Source organism: Rhopilema esculentum, chromosome 15 (assembly GCF_057945365.1).
Source record: "Rhopilema esculentum isolate cy_ngs chromosome 15, ASM5794536v1, whole genome shotgun sequence".
Classification (NCBI taxonomy): Eukaryota; Metazoa; Cnidaria; class Scyphozoa; order Rhizostomeae; family Rhizostomatidae; genus Rhopilema; species Rhopilema esculentum.
In genome coordinates, this window is record NC_142829.1 from 5,665,534 (window position 1) to 5,683,820 (window position 18,287).

Below are 18,287 nucleotides of genomic sequence, written 5' to 3' on the forward strand. Positions count from 1 at the left end.
TCATTCATGTATAATACATCATTTTAACCAATCAAAACCTTGTAGAACAAAAGATGGATTGTTTTGTGGTACAAGTCGTTCTTATAAACCAATGAAACTTCAATATTTGACAATAGAGATTCTGTAAAACCAATCACGGTGGAGGAAATTTTATTAATTTTGGCGCACTCCTTTTGGCGCCTAATTCTAAATTGTAAACAACCAACGTTTTATGATACATGGCGGGAAAATATAGCTGGGAAATTCCAGTATCTTTGCTGTAGATGGGGATTTTAACTTTGATAATGCAGGAAAACGAAACGATGGAGATTGCAACTTGCTAAAAGCTTTAATCCTTATTCACATTCATACACTTTTCCCTTGACGATGGGCGAGAAAAGAAAATACGAATTTTGGCACTACAAAATGGTGTGCAAGCAGTAGCGCACACGGCTCCTGGAAAGTGACAGCTCCTGGGGTTGTTTGAAGCCCCTGGGAAAATTATGCTCAATCAGCTCCCATATACATCCACAAAAAGAAGAAAATGCCCATTTGGATTTCTTAGGAATCAAGCTTCTTTCAATGACGTAACGTAACGTGTAATGGATCTGCCACCACTCATCCCAAGGAGGGTGGTACATGGGGACACCAGGGTGCATTTGCCCTAAATTTTGGGGAAATGTGCCTTATCGACTTCGGAATGGTTTAGCCATCCTTGTCCCATCTATGCCAAATCATTTGCTTTTTTTACGATTGTAGAAGACCATGATATTTTCAAAAGTGGAGATCGGATCTCCTACACCCGTACCCACGCCACTGCATACTAGGTATACAATTTTATAACGGTTCATGAAACTTTTGCGAATGGCCTGTTGCTCAATGAATATATAAATGATAAAGAGATGCTTGCTTTTCAAGTAAAGAAATATCCTATTAATCCAAGCAGTGATTGCGCCGAGAAATGAACACTGCATAGGGAGCCTTGTGCCTTGGATCACCGTGAGTGGTAATAAGGGATTCGATTCAGAAATGATATATTAGACAGACACGAAACCAGAGGGAGGGGGGGGGGCACGGGGGCATTGCCCGCCCAACTTTAAATTTTTGCCTCTCTCTGCCCATCCAAAAATTCTAGGATAGAAACATTTGATGTCTAAAAACACAGCGCCTTCCTTTCGAAAAAAGTCGCTCTGAATAAAGCGAAAAAAGTCGCTGTGCAATCATGGTGAAAACCAATATTGACTGTGCAACAGTCTACACAATGCTTTATCGAGTTGACACAACTGCTGATATGCTTAGGCCTGCGTTGAGTGCTTGTTTCGGCACTGAGCAAGATAGATTCTTCCAACGAAGATGCCAAGCTGCAAAGCGAAGCTCGAATTTCCTTAATTTTGAACGTCAATCTTTGATATCACTGCAGTTTGATGACTTTTTAAATATGATAAGGCTCCGTTGTTCCTATCATTATGGCTTACTTCCCTTGAACAGTTGATTTTTTTTATTTATTTTGTTAAATACGTAATCAAAAGACAGGCCCCCCTTCAGATGTTTGCGTTTCCAAACATCAGTGAAGGAAGATTACCAAGAATTCTTTATCTGGTGCAAGATGATAAATCTGTATAAATTGTATCAATTGTAAGATGTTGAATTTTTGAGGGTTCTTCAATACTGTTACTTGAGTTCTTGCCTTCAAATAACAAGCAACGAGCTCCTTTGCTCTGCTCAGTTGACAAGCCGACCTTCACTCGGCATTGCCTGCCAGGGGCGTCGCTAATGGAGGGCACTTTCTCCCCATACTTTGCCCGTCGCCACATAATTTTTTCTCGCGCTGTGGTGTTATTTTGATATTTTTGTAACTTTGATTTCTGTAGCAGCTCAACTTTCAAAGTATGGCGCTAAAAAATATTTCAAATTGAAATTTTAGAAATCGGAATGATAAAATAAAAACACATAAAAGCAGCATATAAAATTACTTCTCTTATGACCACACCCAAAAAGAGTGAGTCACGCCCTTTTTGTCGGCAAAAAACAATACTGCACCCAAGTGCTTCCACTTGGGAGGATTCATCCTTTTTGGGGAATTTCAGCCGATTGGAAGGAAAAGAAGAAGGAATTTTGAATATAAAGGAACTTGGAAGGATTTTCAACGAAACTGAGAGGAAATTGTTGAAATGCGTTTAAAAGAATGAAAAATTGCATTTTTAATCAGTGAGAGGTTAATGAAAACTTGTCAAATTCAAACAGCGTTTATGTTGTTTTAGTTTAGTTCGTCGGTTTTAATTAGCCGTTGCAGCTATTTTGTATACACCAACTTATAATAAAGAAATGAAAAAAATGACAATGGAATCTCCTCCGCATGATTAATAACTTTCGTAGAATTGCTATGACATTACAAAAGGCTGTTTTTAAATGCTTGAATTTAGATCACAGAACATGAAAGATCCCTTAATGTGCAAAATCAGTTAAATGTGTTAACGTCTGGCTGTGATGTGGAAACATGAGCACAAGCTCTGTCCCCATCAAGTCACTGTAATTTTCTGTCTGCTCTAATCTTGATCGCCCAATTTTCAATATATTGAACGAAAAAGGTTGGAAACTAGACAAGGGAAAAGATTCGAAACTAGGCAAAAGAAAATAACTTAATCAAAGCCAGCATGCGTGTTCAAGGCAACTTTAGAAACAATTTCTTGAGTTAAGTGAAAGCGAAGTTGAGCAAACACTTATCTCTCCAAAAAAACTGTTTGGCTTCGACCCTATTGCCCGCCCACATTTGCAGTGCTAGCATGAAGCAGAAAAAGGATTGATATTCAATTGCAGTTCATTCATTGGGACAAATCCATTAAAAAGCTACCAACAAGACAAGGCAAAATCACCTTTTCACAGTACTGGAAATTAAATGTCACGATCACGCCCCCTAGAAGCTCTGGGATAATAAATGGCATTGGAATAATAGAGACTTTTATCCGTCTTTCTGCTTGTAAAAAACGAAAGCACTCCATTTCGAAATTCGCTTTCCAGAACTCATTTTCACGCAGTGACGCCATGAGTAAAGCTGATTCACAGGTCAGGCGAGAATGTCTATTTACGAATTCACGCAAATAAAAACTTGTTTCACGAATCCACGCATCGAAAATACGCCGATTATGCAATCACGCCAAAATACCTGATACCCCCAAAACGGTATACAAGCCAATGGGGACGATAACTGAAGAGCTAAATAGACGCTTAAACACAACAACAAAATTTCAATGAGCACAGTCGACATCTCTCACTCTACATTTGACAATGTCGCAAAACATTGCTGGCTGAGACAAATCGGTTACCCAAAGAAAACTATTTTGATTAAAAACATACTGAAGGTTAATAGTTAAGAAACTATTTCACTGCCAACAAAACAAAACATACAATAACTATCGGGCATTGCAGGCATATGCTTTGTTATGGACTTCTCCTGGGAGGGGGGAAATTCTTAATTCTTACATTTGAAGATACAACAGTCTGCTGCCTAAATGCCAGTACCAATATTCTACACAATTCCACACTCAATGCCACTGTTTAGTTATCTAAATACTTTCCAGAAATTCTGCAAATTCCATATGATTTATCAACCCTAAAAGAAGAATATCAAGATAAACTTGCTACTATTATGCCATCAATAAATACTAAAATAATCTACAAGGATAGTGCACAAGTCACTCAGACAATGCAAGCCTCAAACGGAATAAGACATCTTGGCTTTGCTTTGACTTCTGAAAAGGAGAAAAAAGAGGTTAGTAGACACAGTCACGAATGTTCTTATGAAGATAGAATGAATCGGAGATTAATATAAAAGAAATTCATAATGATGGTTGAAAGTATCAAAGTGAAACTTTATGTTCTTAGAGGGATGTGTTTTTCGGGAAAAATTATTTCGTTTTGATTTCAGTCTTTCCTCTTCTTTCCCATGCTTAAAAAGAGCGCGAAAAGTTGTGTCCTTAACGTCAATGGATAAACAGCCAATTGATGTTTATCTTAAAGTCAAGACTTTTTCTTCAAAAAAAGCGCAAACATGCATTTAAATAGGATAATATCATATCTCTTTGCAGACAGTACTTTATGTCTCAAACAGCAAATCACTCTCCTAATGTTATGGAGCCTCGTTTCAATATATTTATATGAACTGACGAGCAATGCATAAACAACATCGATTTATAGATACATCTTTCCCTGATAAATTTGTGTGAAAATAAGCTTCTTATGAAACCTATAAAAGAGCGTGAATGGAAAGTGCATGGCAGCACCCTGTGAAGAGTTATTTAAAAGGGGCATCTGCTATCTAGTAGGCCCATAGAGGGCTCTCTACTTACCTATAAGCAAGTTAACGCTATGCATACACCAAGACTAACACGAGGCGTTCAAGATACGCATCTTTGAGAAAGCAGTTATTCACAGTTGTTATTCTGAAGGTCCTAGTAACAGATCTTCCCTTTCCTTAACGGCTGCTTTGCAGATAATCCTATTCTTATCAAGACTTTACTAAGAGGAATCAATAAAAAGCTAATCTTTGAAGGTTATTGTGCAAATAACAGTAGCAACTCCCTAAACTGAGAGAAACTTTTCATTCTTAGTCAACAAAAATGCTTCTCGGCTCTCCAATAAACATTTTCATTTTCGAATTAAAATTCCCTGAATCCTCTTCAATTTTCCTAATCATAAGCATTGTTACTTAAGCTAGCATTGCATTCATTGAAATTAACTAAATTTCGAGGTTTACCAACAACAAAGCAAACTGAATTCTAACAATAAATCGTGTTAGACGTAGTAATTATTTTGGTTACCGTTTGTACAATCATTTAACATATCTTTTTTCTCTCGATACTGTGTTAATAAAGCATAAAAGATTTAATTGTTTCTTGTCTACTGTCGAAAGGATGTGCAAACCTCTTGCTTTCTAGCGTGATGTCTAAACAGAGACGAGCAAGACAAAGACTCCACAAGCCAAGATTAGCCCATCTCAGCAATGTGAATTTTGATAAACGTATTTACTCATGCTGCAAAGAAGAGTTTGATTTCATACCAAACTAAGGATTACTTGAAAGTTTCCCAACAGGTTTCGTTACTCGAAAAAAACTTCATGTATTGTTTTGAACTCGTTTATTGCTACTGCAAACATTATTCTTATCAGAAAGACTGGTGAAAGTAGAATAGAAACTTAGGAAAACGCCATTTTCAGGTTTCGAGTTGTTAAAAACAAATTTTCATGAAGAATACCCCTATTGCTTGGTAATGTGAAAAGCAGCCATAAATAATTGTACAAAAAGAGCTGCTTCATAGCAAACGGGATTCAAATGTCTGCGTTTCATCTAAATATTTATAATTTATGACTTACTCATCATCTCCGAGCTTCCAATTTGGGTTAAAATTCTTCTTCAATGGCTGCCAGCACTTAAAGTAATCAGCATCGATCTTCTGGCATGTATTTTCTCCCCATTCAGTTAACGAGAGACCTAAAGAAGTCTCAAACATGAAGGCCTTTTGGAAGAAAAGATTTGAACTATGAGCATTCTTTAAACATCAACGGAGGGACAATTAGAGGTGCCACCATCAATAGTTTAATGTGGCAAGCAACGAATTATTTGCTGAAATAAACTTGCAAATATAAAATCGTATATAATTTTCTGGAATAAAATGAGACCACCATTTCATATACTTTTGTTTCAATAAACAGTCATCAGCCGCAGTGCATCCACTTTTTCTCAACCAAATTTCCAAGAAACCTTTTGGTATGGTCCATCAAATTTAAGGCAATGACAAAATTACTGTGACTTGACGGGGACTTGCTCATGTTCCCATACCTCAGCCAGTTTTAACACAATTAAATGAATTCATACATCCAGAAGTCTTTGAGGTTATGTAGTCCAAATTCAATAATCCTTTCAAATCCATTCTAAATTCTAATTTCTTTTTATTTCTTACTAATCGGCTAAAATTTCCGAAGAAAGGATAAAAATTTCTAAGTGGAAGCACTGCTCAATCCTTAACACTGAAATATTCACGTAACCGTAAACGTGGCAGTCATATTATTGAGTTGTGGCTTGCTATCAAGCAATAAGAAACCTTACAGCATTCATGCATTTTTAATCTATAATTTTTTGGCAAATACGCCTCAAGGGAAAACGCTGCAGGTAATTGTTGCCCTTATTTCAACATTCAATAGAAACCTTTTAGCAAAGCTTGGGGGTTCATTATGGTTTTTTATGTCATTTTGTAGAATCAAAATTAGTTTTGTTTTTGATTAGAGATTACAATAAGAAATTACATATAAAAAATAAAAGATAAAAGAAGCACACTTCATCGACTAGGTGAAATGAATTTATATGGAGTTTAATTCCATACCTATCACACAAATTAGAAATGAGATTTATATTAAATTTTCTCTTGCTTGAAATAAGGCTTGGCATAAACGGCAGGAAATATGGATGGCATTTCAATGAAAGGTTTGACTGTTGGCAGTGAAAGTCACGTGAACACGAAAGGCTATTTCGAAAAAGAAAACAGAGTACATGGATAAGTTAAGAGAAGAAAAATCGCCATAGAAACAATGTGTCAGCCTTAAGCAATCATCTAAATAAGCAAAAAGCAGTTGATTGCTGAAATCGAAAAAAGCTTTTAAGCAAAATGTCTTAAACGAAATTCCTAGCTGCTATCATATTTTACTTAGCAACATCGATGGCCGAAACAACAAGAAGACACAAGTCATATCGGAAACTGCGAAAAGAAATTGGCCTTAACAAACACTGATCATTTACTAAATTATTTCCACAAGCGGATTATTGCAAAAAATAAAGCAATTTGAGAGACTATTATTAAGGGGAATTGAAAGTTCATAAGTTGAAACTGACCAATTAATATTTTTATTTATGCAAGAAATGTTTCCGTTGTGGAATTTGCAATGGTCATAAAGAATGATGAACAATATAGTAAAATACCACCGAAACTCACTCATAAAAAAGTGCAGGGTGATTTTTCAAAGTTATGTACCAACATATAAAATTTTTCCCCATTTTCTTATAAGAGCTTATTAAGAGCAGTGGTTTGTGAAAAACAATGCATCGGAGAAGCAATTTTACAGAAACAAAGCATTGTATTCAAAACGATGGTCTGTTGAAAATTTATTACTTTCTTTCAAAATTTTTAATTGTGATTACTTTCGAAGCTGCTCCTTGTAGGGTACCACCATACTTTGTTTGCTTCTTACTCATGTGACTTCACCTATATACATTTCGCAACCCTCGTTATTTACCATTCTGTTATAGTACTCATATTAGAAACCCAAACGTATAATCTTTGCATTACGGTATCTTACATCCTGCTATTTTCTTCATCTTATACGAAACTGAATTTTATAAGAAACTCATAAGACTTTTTCACAAAATACATTCCCTTTATTAGAAGCTTTGCAGTTTAATCCAAAAAATGGGCTTCTACGATGCAGATTTTTACTGCTGGGACAGAGACCTTGTAACAATTTGGTTAACAGGAGCTATCCACATTTCCCACTACAACTGTTCTGAGAATTGAGTGTAATTGATAGGAGCATGGACATTGTTTCTTCTCTATTTCGTTGTTAATATAGCTCTTTTTAACATTATAACCACGTTCTCTTTATTTTCTAGCAAAAACAAAACATAGTACGGTCTCCCGTCAAACATTTTGTTACAGATACCTTCAACGAAATTCCAAATTACGACAAACTTTTTACGAGTATGCACAATGCAAATTTCAGGCATACAGTGCAAAATGATTTAAAGAGCAGCAACGGGTGGGAAACTCGTGCTGCCGCGCGTAAATGTAACTGCACTTTTAAGGTTTCGCGCAGCTACCTGCTACTCACGTGGCCAAATCAGTCCATTCTACATGAAACAAATTCGCACCAGTATGGTTGTTTCATTGATAGATCTCTCAATAATCACATAAACAATGGGTGCTAATGAGCGCGCGAAGCTACTGGTGTAACTATAAATAGATAGATTGGTTGCTGGTGCCTGAATTGAAGCGGGGAAAAGCTCGTCCTACCTGCGTTCCATCGGCGATTCTCATTGGCTCTAACTTGCCATTTGATGCCTTATCAAAGCAGTCGGCATCAGGACCATGTGGAGTCATCATGCTATGCAGGGTTGCACCCCCTGGCTGAAATCCTTCCTCCTGAAAAACATAGAACGCATTACTTAATTTCAACTCTAGCGCCTAATCATAGGCATAGACGTAGGGACTGGGGGTCACTCTTCAGGCAAAGTCAGGCAAATCAGGCAAAGTACCTATTTGCCCATTTTTGGCTACAGTACTTTTGAAATGCTTCCTAGGTCAACGATTATAACGCTTAAAATATGGACAGACTGCAAGATGGAATGTTATGGAAAGGCCAAACAGTGAGGTCATAAGGAAATAGCAAGAAAGAGAGCTCAAGGAATAAACCAAACTGATTAAGGAATCTTATATCAACACTCTTGCTTAATTATATCCTATATACCGAGATGTGATGTTATTCTTACTTCGCATCAAACGTTAAGCCCATAGAAATTTCGCGACCGAAAAACGAAAATTTATGCCAGCAACTTCTGCAGTAAACAGCGGTACATTCCAAATATTTTTACATCATACTCGATTGATTCTCCCGTGAAATGTCTTACTTCTACCTGCGTGTTTCAGCGGAAAATATCCCAGACAAGGCCATTGACCATTGGTGGCACCGGTAGGAGGCTCAGAATATCGTAAAGAGGTTCTGGAGGGGCACAGGAATCGTTCAGCTCAGCAACATAAGTAGAGGTGGCATCATAAGCATCATGCCTCTGGAGATTTTAATTAGTGTTACGATCCCTGTATAAGTGTCAATTTCTATCAACCTCTGCCATATAAATTAAAGCAAAACTGCAATGTGTAGAAACGCCTTAATCATTTTGCATTCGAGCGTGCTTTTGGATACACTCAGACGGATGCCAATACGGTGAAATGACAGTGTTGGTTACCCCTAAAGTCTGATTAGCGCCCCGACCTAAAAGCACCATGGTTTCCTTGGCTCTTGTGCGAATCCTTGGCATTTCTGCGAAACCTAATTTGTATGATGTAGCTACTCTTACAAAGAAACGGGAATCAAACTGAAAGTTTCTGGAAGGTCTACCTGTTTAACTGAAGGAATTACATTCACTAAAAACTTAAAATTATAGAGAAACAAAATGCTGAGATACCTTTGCTTCGTATTTTCCAAGTATCAATCCCATGAATTCACTCATACAATTTCCTAAGAAGAAATAGCAAATCCGTACTTTTATGAAAACGAAATAACAAGAGCGTACTTTTGTAGAATATTTTCTATTTTGGCTCAAAACAAACCTTACTAGGATCAATTTCGACAACAGCTCAATTCATTTCATAGATTCAAAAATTTAGACATTTCAGCATGAATTACCCGTTCTGTATTACAAGTTTTAGGACACTTTTTGAACTTTTACCTTTCCCCAGAATCTTTCTGCTCACATTGTTAAAATTCAAGAAACATTATTCTAAGATTTGACAGACAACCGTAAGGTAACCAAGAGCACTTGAATATAACAAACGCATTTAACCCAAACATAAACGCTCACAGGGTACAAATTGCCCTCCCCCCTCTTTGAAGAGAAGCAATATCAAATTAAGATTAAACTTACTATGGTAGTATGGCGGCCTAAATGTGTGTTCTGCAACAGCCCAACGTGGAGGGAAAATAACGAAATCTGCAATGGCAACACCAGGTCTAGTGCTCTGGCATGTCAAAACTGTGAAGATCGATGGATCCTGAAAGACACAAAAATAACTTTATTAGGGTATCAACAATCTTTTAGCAGATAAAGGTTCAATAAGAAATAGGAGACATACAAGTCAAAATGTGTGGGAAGAAATTATTGCACCAAAGTTCCTTCGCGGTCCTATACATTGCCAGTAGATATCACTACTATGATAAAACCCCAGAGCCTCCTACAAAACATTGTTTTACCAACATGCTCACTGCAAGATAATATATTAGCATTCATCAAGATGACTTATTCAAATTCAGCCTTCTCATCTGTTTGGCAGGCCCACACTCCAACACAAATAGCTGGTGCAAGGGCGACTCACGACAGATGTCTAAAATCATTAATGATATCGTAGGAAGGCATCCCTCTTTCAAGTAAATATGCAATTACACAAAAGACCGCTGGCATATAGGGGATGTGACAGAGAGATTGTCATATATATCTTCCCACATAACTTATCTTCTTAATTTCATTGCTGTTTTGCCAATTCTATCGGTGTTTCATTCCTACCCTAGACCCGCTTTGGAAACATTTCCTTTCTAAACATATTACCGCATCACAGCTGCCTGTGGCAGAAACTTTTTAATATGCAAAATCGAAATCAATTATACCTTCTTATAATAAACAAACCAAGATAACAACACTACGGACTGGGAAGATTACACAATTAGGCTACGTTCACACTTCTCCGTATTCGTTTCGCTCCGTTTTCGTTGAAGAAAACGCTGTCCGTTCACATTTATCCGTTTTCAAATGAATACGATTTGAATACAGTAAGTGTTTGCACCGCTCCAACAAAAACGCTGTTGGTGGCCTCATTTTTGAAAATAGGCGTTCACGAATCCTCAACAAATTGGCGTCATTATGAATGAAATTTAATTAAAGCAAATCGTGAAAAACCTTGTTGTAACAGCTACCAGTCCATTGTGAATTCTCAAGTTCGAAATTTGTGAGATTTGGTGTGCTGGAAAGCACGTATTTTGTTGCCGTTGTTAGCGTATTCAAATGTATCCGTTTTTGGTGTTCACACTGGAAGCGGAGCGTATTCAATATGCACAGTATTCGAAAGCATCCGTTTTCATTAGCGTTTTCAAACGACTCCGTTTTCATAGCAGAGTAGTGTGAACGCAAGGCAAAAACGGATTAGACTGACTCTGTTTTTATTTGAAAACGGCGTAATGTGAACAGGCCCTTAGAAAATGCCTGCTAAAATCTGTAATGCTCGTGCGCTTAATTTATCATCTTTTCAAAAAACCCTTCAAATGTGAAATGGAACAGCCAGCAACAGCGCGTTGTGGGTTAGTTCAACTGGACCTCAGCAGAAACCTCAATTTGGCAAGAAAACTTCATTACTTGACATTTGACAGTTCGTTATCAAGACCCAAAAATCTCTCTGAGAGCAAACCACCGGACCCAATTTTACGACCTTCCAACAAACACAATGTACGCGGTCTTTCCAAAACCACAACACCCACCGGGGCTACACCTTTCCCGAGGAAGCAAAAAACGTAATTGAATGAGCGCTAGTTCCCTTTTTTCGTCTATTTTGATTTTCGTCTTTTTCGTCTAAGACAGAAATTTTTCAGAAATCTTAATCCAGTTGAACTAATTTTGAAAGCATGGGTGTTTCTTTAAATAAGCATTTGCGGCAGTAGCAACTGTCTGTAAGATTACACGTGGATAGATAATTTGGATGAGAAAAATTTTGTGTACGGGATAATATGTGTTCGGCGTCCTAGATCTCTGAATAACACAGATAAACCTTGATAAGTTCAAACGTGAAAGTAAATCCAGCTTAGGATTGGCTCAGCTTAGTGTCACGTGGATACATGTCAGATTCTATACATAAAGGACAACACAACTAATCGGTTAAAGGTTAGGTCCTAAAAAAATTATTTTTAATTCTTTTTATTAATTTGCTTTAACATGGTTCTCTATATGGTCTGCAACGCAGGCTAGGTTCTCTAGATCTTCTGCAATCTTTGCTATCATGGACGAAACCACGACTAATCTAAAGTTATGCATTTCACTTAATCCTAAAGACTTTAGCCAATTCAGATGAATCTTAAGATATTGGCAATCTTGAGATAATGGCAGTAATCCTTCATTTTCGTATGGTTTGCAATGCAACCAACCATCGTACTATTGCCAGAATAATCTACCCAACAGCAATAAAACAGTACAATTCAAAAAATGAAAACTAAGATAACTAACTGCTAATTAATCATTTAGAAAACTGGTTTAGAAAAACAGCGGAAATCTCTAATTCCGCTGATTACGTTGCGTTTAAATATGCTAAGAAAAGTAAGTCGATGAATCAGAGCTGTGAAACAGTAATGAAGTAAGGCAATCTTTTATCGCTTCTGAATTTGAAATTGTTGTCGAAGCTGTGATTATGAAACATAGAAATGAGGAAAGTAGTGGTTAGGACCCTATGGCCTGGAATCACCAGCTTTCTGTCGAGAGGAAGGACAAAAAGGACATTGCCTGACAAGCATAGCTTTTGAGTGTCTTAAAAAGAACCCTTGAAAGCTATACAGCAACAAGTTTACAAATACAGAATTATTGAGAAATGAATCTGGAGCACCTACTTCCCAAAATTGTTGAAATCAAAGTAGCATTAGCTGTATACAATCTTTGATAACAAGTTCGGACAAAATGCATATTTAAACAGTTTGCTCGGAATCAGAGGGAAACCGCTTTTCCCCAAAACATATATTGGTTTTATTTAATCATTCCAAGGATTTATAAACTTAGAGGCTAGTTCAAAATTATGATCTGAGCCACTCAGCTTGCGATAAAGAGGTAATTTTTAGTTCCCATTATCAACACTCCTTTTTGCATTCTTGGAAGATATTTACATTGTTGAAATCAATCTGTTGAACTTCTTCAATAAACTTGATGGCTGAATGAAATGCCGAAGGATGTAACGAAAAACCCCCAAAACATTTTCGTGTGCATACTTTCAAGCATGGCATTTATTGGCCTCAGTAGCGGCGCCACGGGGGGACTGGGGGACACGTCCCCCCCCCCCAGTTCTCGGCAGGATCAATTTTGCATTTCTTCTAAATCCAATGAGAAAATGTTGGGGGAGGGGTAATATTTTGGCAACGTACTTTTTGTGATGTAATCCTATGATTTTCAAGCTGCCTTCACATAGCCAAAAGTGAGTAATGGGCGTTCCCTTCAGGTAAAAATTGCGTTCCTTGTTAGTAAAAGGGGGTTTTCTGGTGCTAAAAGGGGCGTGGTCTAAAATATTTTGTTTAGTCCCCCCCAGAGCGTAGTGGCTGGCGCCGCTATTGATTGGCCTGCTTAGTCTCGCAGTACTCTGAAAAACGCAACTCCATATACACAAACATGGATGGTTCAAAAAACTTAAAAAACGTCAGCTTGTCTTTTATAATTACTGTAAAATTGTATGAAACTCCTCACTTACACAGTGGTCAAAGGAGACGGTGTTTATGACATTGAAATTCTTCAAATCGTATTTATATGGCACATAGTTTCCATGCCATGCGACAACATCAAACGGAGAATGCATCTGGGTACGAGAAAAATTAAGAAAATCATTTACAGCTAAAGACGTATATAAAAATATGATAAGTTATACATAGATTATAATCTAAATTTACATAATTCAAGTGACATATATGTATAAACGTTTTAAAAGATAAAGATAGAAATAATCCAGATTTCATCAAATACAAGGAAAGAGTCCAGTTATTTCATGATTAGGAATTTCTTATGTGATATTTTGCCATGTCTAAATTACTTTTATCAAATTAGATGATTCCTAAGAAAAAACGATCATTCCTGGTATAAGAAACTTGAAATGAGAAACAAGTTCTATACAGGGCCTTCGAGGAAGGGGGTGCCAGGGGGCCTTGCCCCCCCCCCACTTTTTGCAAAACAATAGAGTTTTATCAATATCTTTTGTTATGGGTGTTAAATTTTCTTTTGCCCCCCCCCCCCACTTTAAAACCTTTGTCGGAGCCCATGCTATACATTCTAAAAAATCAAACAGCTTCTGTAATCGAGCCAAAAAACGAAGAAACAATAGGAGCACAGGCTGAGAAGCAACTGAATTTTTAAAAAAATGCACAACTAAATCTCGCCACTTTTCATAATTGACTTGACTGACTGGTTTGCATAAAATTTAGACCCAAACAACAAGAATTCTTCAAAATTCTCATCTTTACAACAAGATCCCCTCAACGTTTGGTTATGAAATAAAACACCAAAGGTGAAAGAGGTCTTCTACCTGTACCGTCTTGAACAGGCATCCTTGATATTTGTTGATGACCTCAAAACCCCCATCAGGAGATTTATCTTCAAAGCTTGCAACAGGGGTCAAAAAATCTCTTGGGTTAGCCAATCCATTTGCACCTAGCATCAAATATATTTACTAAACACCAAAAAACAACAAAAATATTAATACTATTAGCCCATGTATACAGCTGCAAGGAATAAACATTTTCTTCCACAAAACACTATAGCTGATATTTGGCAAAAAGTTGCCAAACAACTACTGATTAAGAGGTATTTTTATTCCAAACAGCTTAATAAAAGAAAAATAACATGGAATTACTGAATAATTAGTGTTGTGGAATTAGGTATGAAAACGTTTTAACCCGGAAAAAAATAATATAAAACTGAAATTTGGCACAGATGTTCTATTCTTTGTTAGGAATGACCAGAAAAAAGCCCTATAAATTGGGCATTGGACATTCCTTATTAGAGCAAATCCAGTAACTGTCTGAAATCAGCAAAACGTTTCTCAGAATGCCTTGAATTTTTTTACAGTGCAGTTGTTTTAGCTTTTCCAATAAAGTCTTGAACCAACATCTGAATTTGGAAGTGCAGTCATCAGAGACCGATTAATATGCAGATGAAAATATCAGGCAAATGATCATGAAGTAAACATCTTCAAAAGCCAACATACCAATTGGTCCAAGACATGGAAGTTCAAAATGGCCATCGTAAACCTCCAATATGTATCCTCTGCTTGGTCCTTGAACATGCACAGAAAACCGCATTCCTTGCTACAAATGGCAATGATCAGATTGAAATATTTTATAATTGAGGATTGAGATTGAGGATTCGTGCAAAAGGGTGACAAGGAGCATGAACCTATTTTCAGTAAGGTCTTTTTTTGTAATCATAGAAAACAATTGCTGAATGTATGCCCCCTTCCAACTTTGAGCTCAAAAATGCAATCCTAAGAATATGACAGAATATGAAAGGATAAATAATAGATTATGTTTTTAGATGTTGGTTCTTCAAAACAAACAGGATAGTTTAGGAATATTTTAAGTTTACCTGAATAACACATATTTCATTTGGCTCCACAGTCATCCTTCCAAATTCAGTTGTGATGCCAAGCACGCCCTGTTGTGGAATTATCAAAAGGTCTCCATCTGCATTCTGTAAACATCTGCAAATAAACAAATACTACAATACATCATTTTCTAACTAAAACATGCACGGATGGCTCAGTGGTTAGGTTCCCTGGTTCCCTGGCACGGATGGCTCAGTGGTTACAGACCCAAGGTTCCCTGGTTCCAAACCCCAACATGATCAAACTTTCCCTTAAAGTGAGGAGCTCTCTGTAATTCCAGGCGTAGGAATCATGAGGTGTGGTTACATCGAGAGGAAGGATCAGGACACTGCTTATTAAGCATTAAGCTTCTCAAACAATACAAGAACAAAAAGCTTCGTGACATACACAAATTTGGCAAATATGGCTATGGCAGCACCCTCACTGCAGATCCTAAAGTTTCAGAAACTTGAAGACAAATATTTCAGGAGAAAATTTAGTTACATTACTCTATTCTAAACATTACAATAAGACAAATGAGAACCAATGAATTCTATTATACTGCTTGTTTTCAATGGATTCTTCACTAATCTCATTCTGATCAATTTGCAGTAGTTTGCTAAATCTAAAATCATTTTATATTAAAAAAATTAAAATAGTTGTCTCATGTGAGAATTAGTTGTCTCATGAAACTTTAAAACCTCATAACAAGTTGATTATTGCGTGAATATTTATTATGACATAACATATTATGATATTGTGAGATGAATGGTTATTCAAATATATTGATATTGATATTCATATATTGCTGACAAAACTACTTGTTTTTCATCTCTATGTTGCAAACATAAACCATTATTGACAAGCCACTTCTCATTCTTGGGTCCCCAGCACCACAGACAGTTGCAATGCCCTAAGAGAATAAAAAAATAAAAATTCAAGTGCAACTTCTTATTGATATATCTGCAGTGCATCTCAACTTCATCTTTATAAAATCAATATTGCATTATCTCTTTAAATATAAGTCAATTAGGAACCAATGATCAATGATTTTAGTACAGAGTTGGTCATTTTCAATACATTTATAAAACTAGAGTGAAGCCATAAGACCACTTAGAACATTTTAGATTTAGGCGATTAGGCACTAGAGCACATGCTATGCTAAATTTTAAGGACAGAAATATTTCAAAGGATGACTGAAAGTATATTTTAGGAATTATTGGCAGGCATCAGTTTTTGTATAATCCAACAACCAAGCTTGTAAGATTTGTCACTAATAATTTCTCTTAATTTTTTTAAAAATATGACTTGGGCCTTGTTAATGGAAATCTTGATATCTTGTCACAAACAATTAAACTGTGAATTAAACATTGACACTAGTGTTCTTACCTCGACAAAGTCTGTTGGATTTGATGGAATATCAAATGGTTTCCATCTCAGCTGAAAACAAATAACAAGTAAATTTTGGATTAGCCATGTAATATGTTAGTATGAAATACTGACTCTACACCTTACGTTTAGCAAATAATTGGTTTACGGTCCAGCAGTACTTCTAAGCAATGAAAAACATTCATGCCAAGTGACAGTGTTAAAAAATATAACATATGATGTGACATTAAATACAGATAATCAACATGCATGGAAAATATATTTGTTGAATATTTCATAGGTCACTTTTTACCTGGTTTGGATTTGGTGGTCTGTTCTTCCAGTTATCCGATAGGTTTTTGACTTGAAAAGGCTCAAAAGGTTTGTGGCACACTGATGGTTTTATTCTGTACAACCAACTATAAAGGAAAATATTTCATTGAAACAAAAAAAGAGAATCTTTATCAAAATATATGTTAATGCCAGATATTTCCATTATTTCTCATGAAATACTGGGTGCCACAAGACTTTTCTGAAGGATCTGAAAGCATCATTTATTCACAGGTGTACATGAATAGATATGTATCCAGTTTCATTATGCAGACAATGCTTGGTCTCAGTACAAAAGTCAATTATAACCAAAATTAATGAATACCTGCGCCTATTTGTGCTTCTTGGTGCAGTGAATGCAGAACCAGAGAGCTGCTCAGCGTACAAACCATAAGGGCATTTCTGGGGTGAATTCTTGTAAACAAGAACAATGATTCCATTGCAGTTATTACATATTAACATTATTAAATAGATGCATTCTTTTCCACTCCTTTCTTTGACAAAAATTATCTACTGTGGCTACAAATACATTTCATTAAGTCCATTTTAGTTTTTTTTACATCATGATTCTATCAACTTCACAGGGTAGGCCTAGGGGTCTGTTCATAAGCATAATACGTATTGAAACCTTAAATTTTGTTCAAAACGAAAGCATTGAAACTAATCCCTTAATCAAAACACCAAAGTAAAAAATATATAAGAAACATCAAATGTTGACTAAGATTGTGTTTTAACCAATTTCTTATTTTATGTTAACTTTTTATTTCAATCTTTTTATGCAAAGGTTCAAAAAGGTCGAATTTCTGTCGAATTTCTGTCGAAAAGGTCAAAAAGGTCGAAAAGGTTAAAAAAGGTCGAAGTTAACAAAGCGATGTTGTTTAATCAATTCACAATGCTTCTTTAAAAAGAAAAAATCGGAATAATTACATAAAGCTTTGCTTTGCTGTCTGCAAAGATTACAACAACAGGTGCATCCTTGATAATTCAAATGATCTTGACGAAAGGAAACCAATTCTAACTTACCTGTCCTTTAGGTAGGGCATCAGGCAGTGCTTCTGAAGCGAACTCGCTTCCAAAGCCAGATAAGTACTAAAATAGGTAAAAGTAAGTTTAGAACATCACTCAATACTTCACTAAATTAAAAACATAGTATGTAGTTAGATTGATATGATGTTCACGGTTCAGTTACCTTTTCCGGCGATTTGAACTCACCCATGTCGTCTCCTTTGTAAGCGAAACTTTTTAAACGTGGCTAGCTTAGGCCGTCGCTAATACGAGGCCAAAATGGGCGTGTGTGTTGTTTTTGTCCTGTCCTACTATTCCTATTTTTTGTCTAAAAGATGGTCCTACTATTCCTATTTTTTGTTTAAAAGATGGCGGACGGCCACAAACATTAAAGTTTATATCCTCTTGTCAAATAATTAAGATTAAGGATTTAGATAATTATGATATAGATATAAAGTTAACCTCTTCGATGAAAGAAC

At 36.3% G+C, this 18,287-nt stretch overlaps 1 protein-coding gene across 1 annotated transcript; it reads right to left on the reverse strand.

Moving 5' to 3' along the window:
* Nucleotides 1-2,378: 2,378 nt before the first annotated feature.
* LOC135685416 (homogentisate 1,2-dioxygenase) lies at nucleotides 2,379-18,085 on the reverse strand. The gene is made up of 15 exons (XM_065201352.2): nucleotides 17,993-18,085; nucleotides 17,827-17,892; nucleotides 17,129-17,217; nucleotides 16,787-16,892; nucleotides 16,495-16,545; nucleotides 15,927-16,018; nucleotides 15,108-15,222; nucleotides 14,731-14,830; nucleotides 14,050-14,174; nucleotides 13,225-13,329; nucleotides 9,663-9,789; nucleotides 9,204-9,256; nucleotides 8,035-8,163; nucleotides 5,348-5,490; nucleotides 2,379-3,728 (listed from the first exon to the last, which is right to left on the reverse strand). The coding sequence occupies exons 1-15, from the start codon at nucleotides 18,017-18,019 to the stop codon at nucleotides 3,692-3,694; spliced, it is 1,365 nt and encodes a 454-aa protein (XP_065057424.1). The 5' UTR covers nucleotides 18,020-18,085; the 3' UTR covers nucleotides 2,379-3,691.
* Between the last annotated feature and the right edge of the window lie 202 nt (nucleotides 18,086-18,287).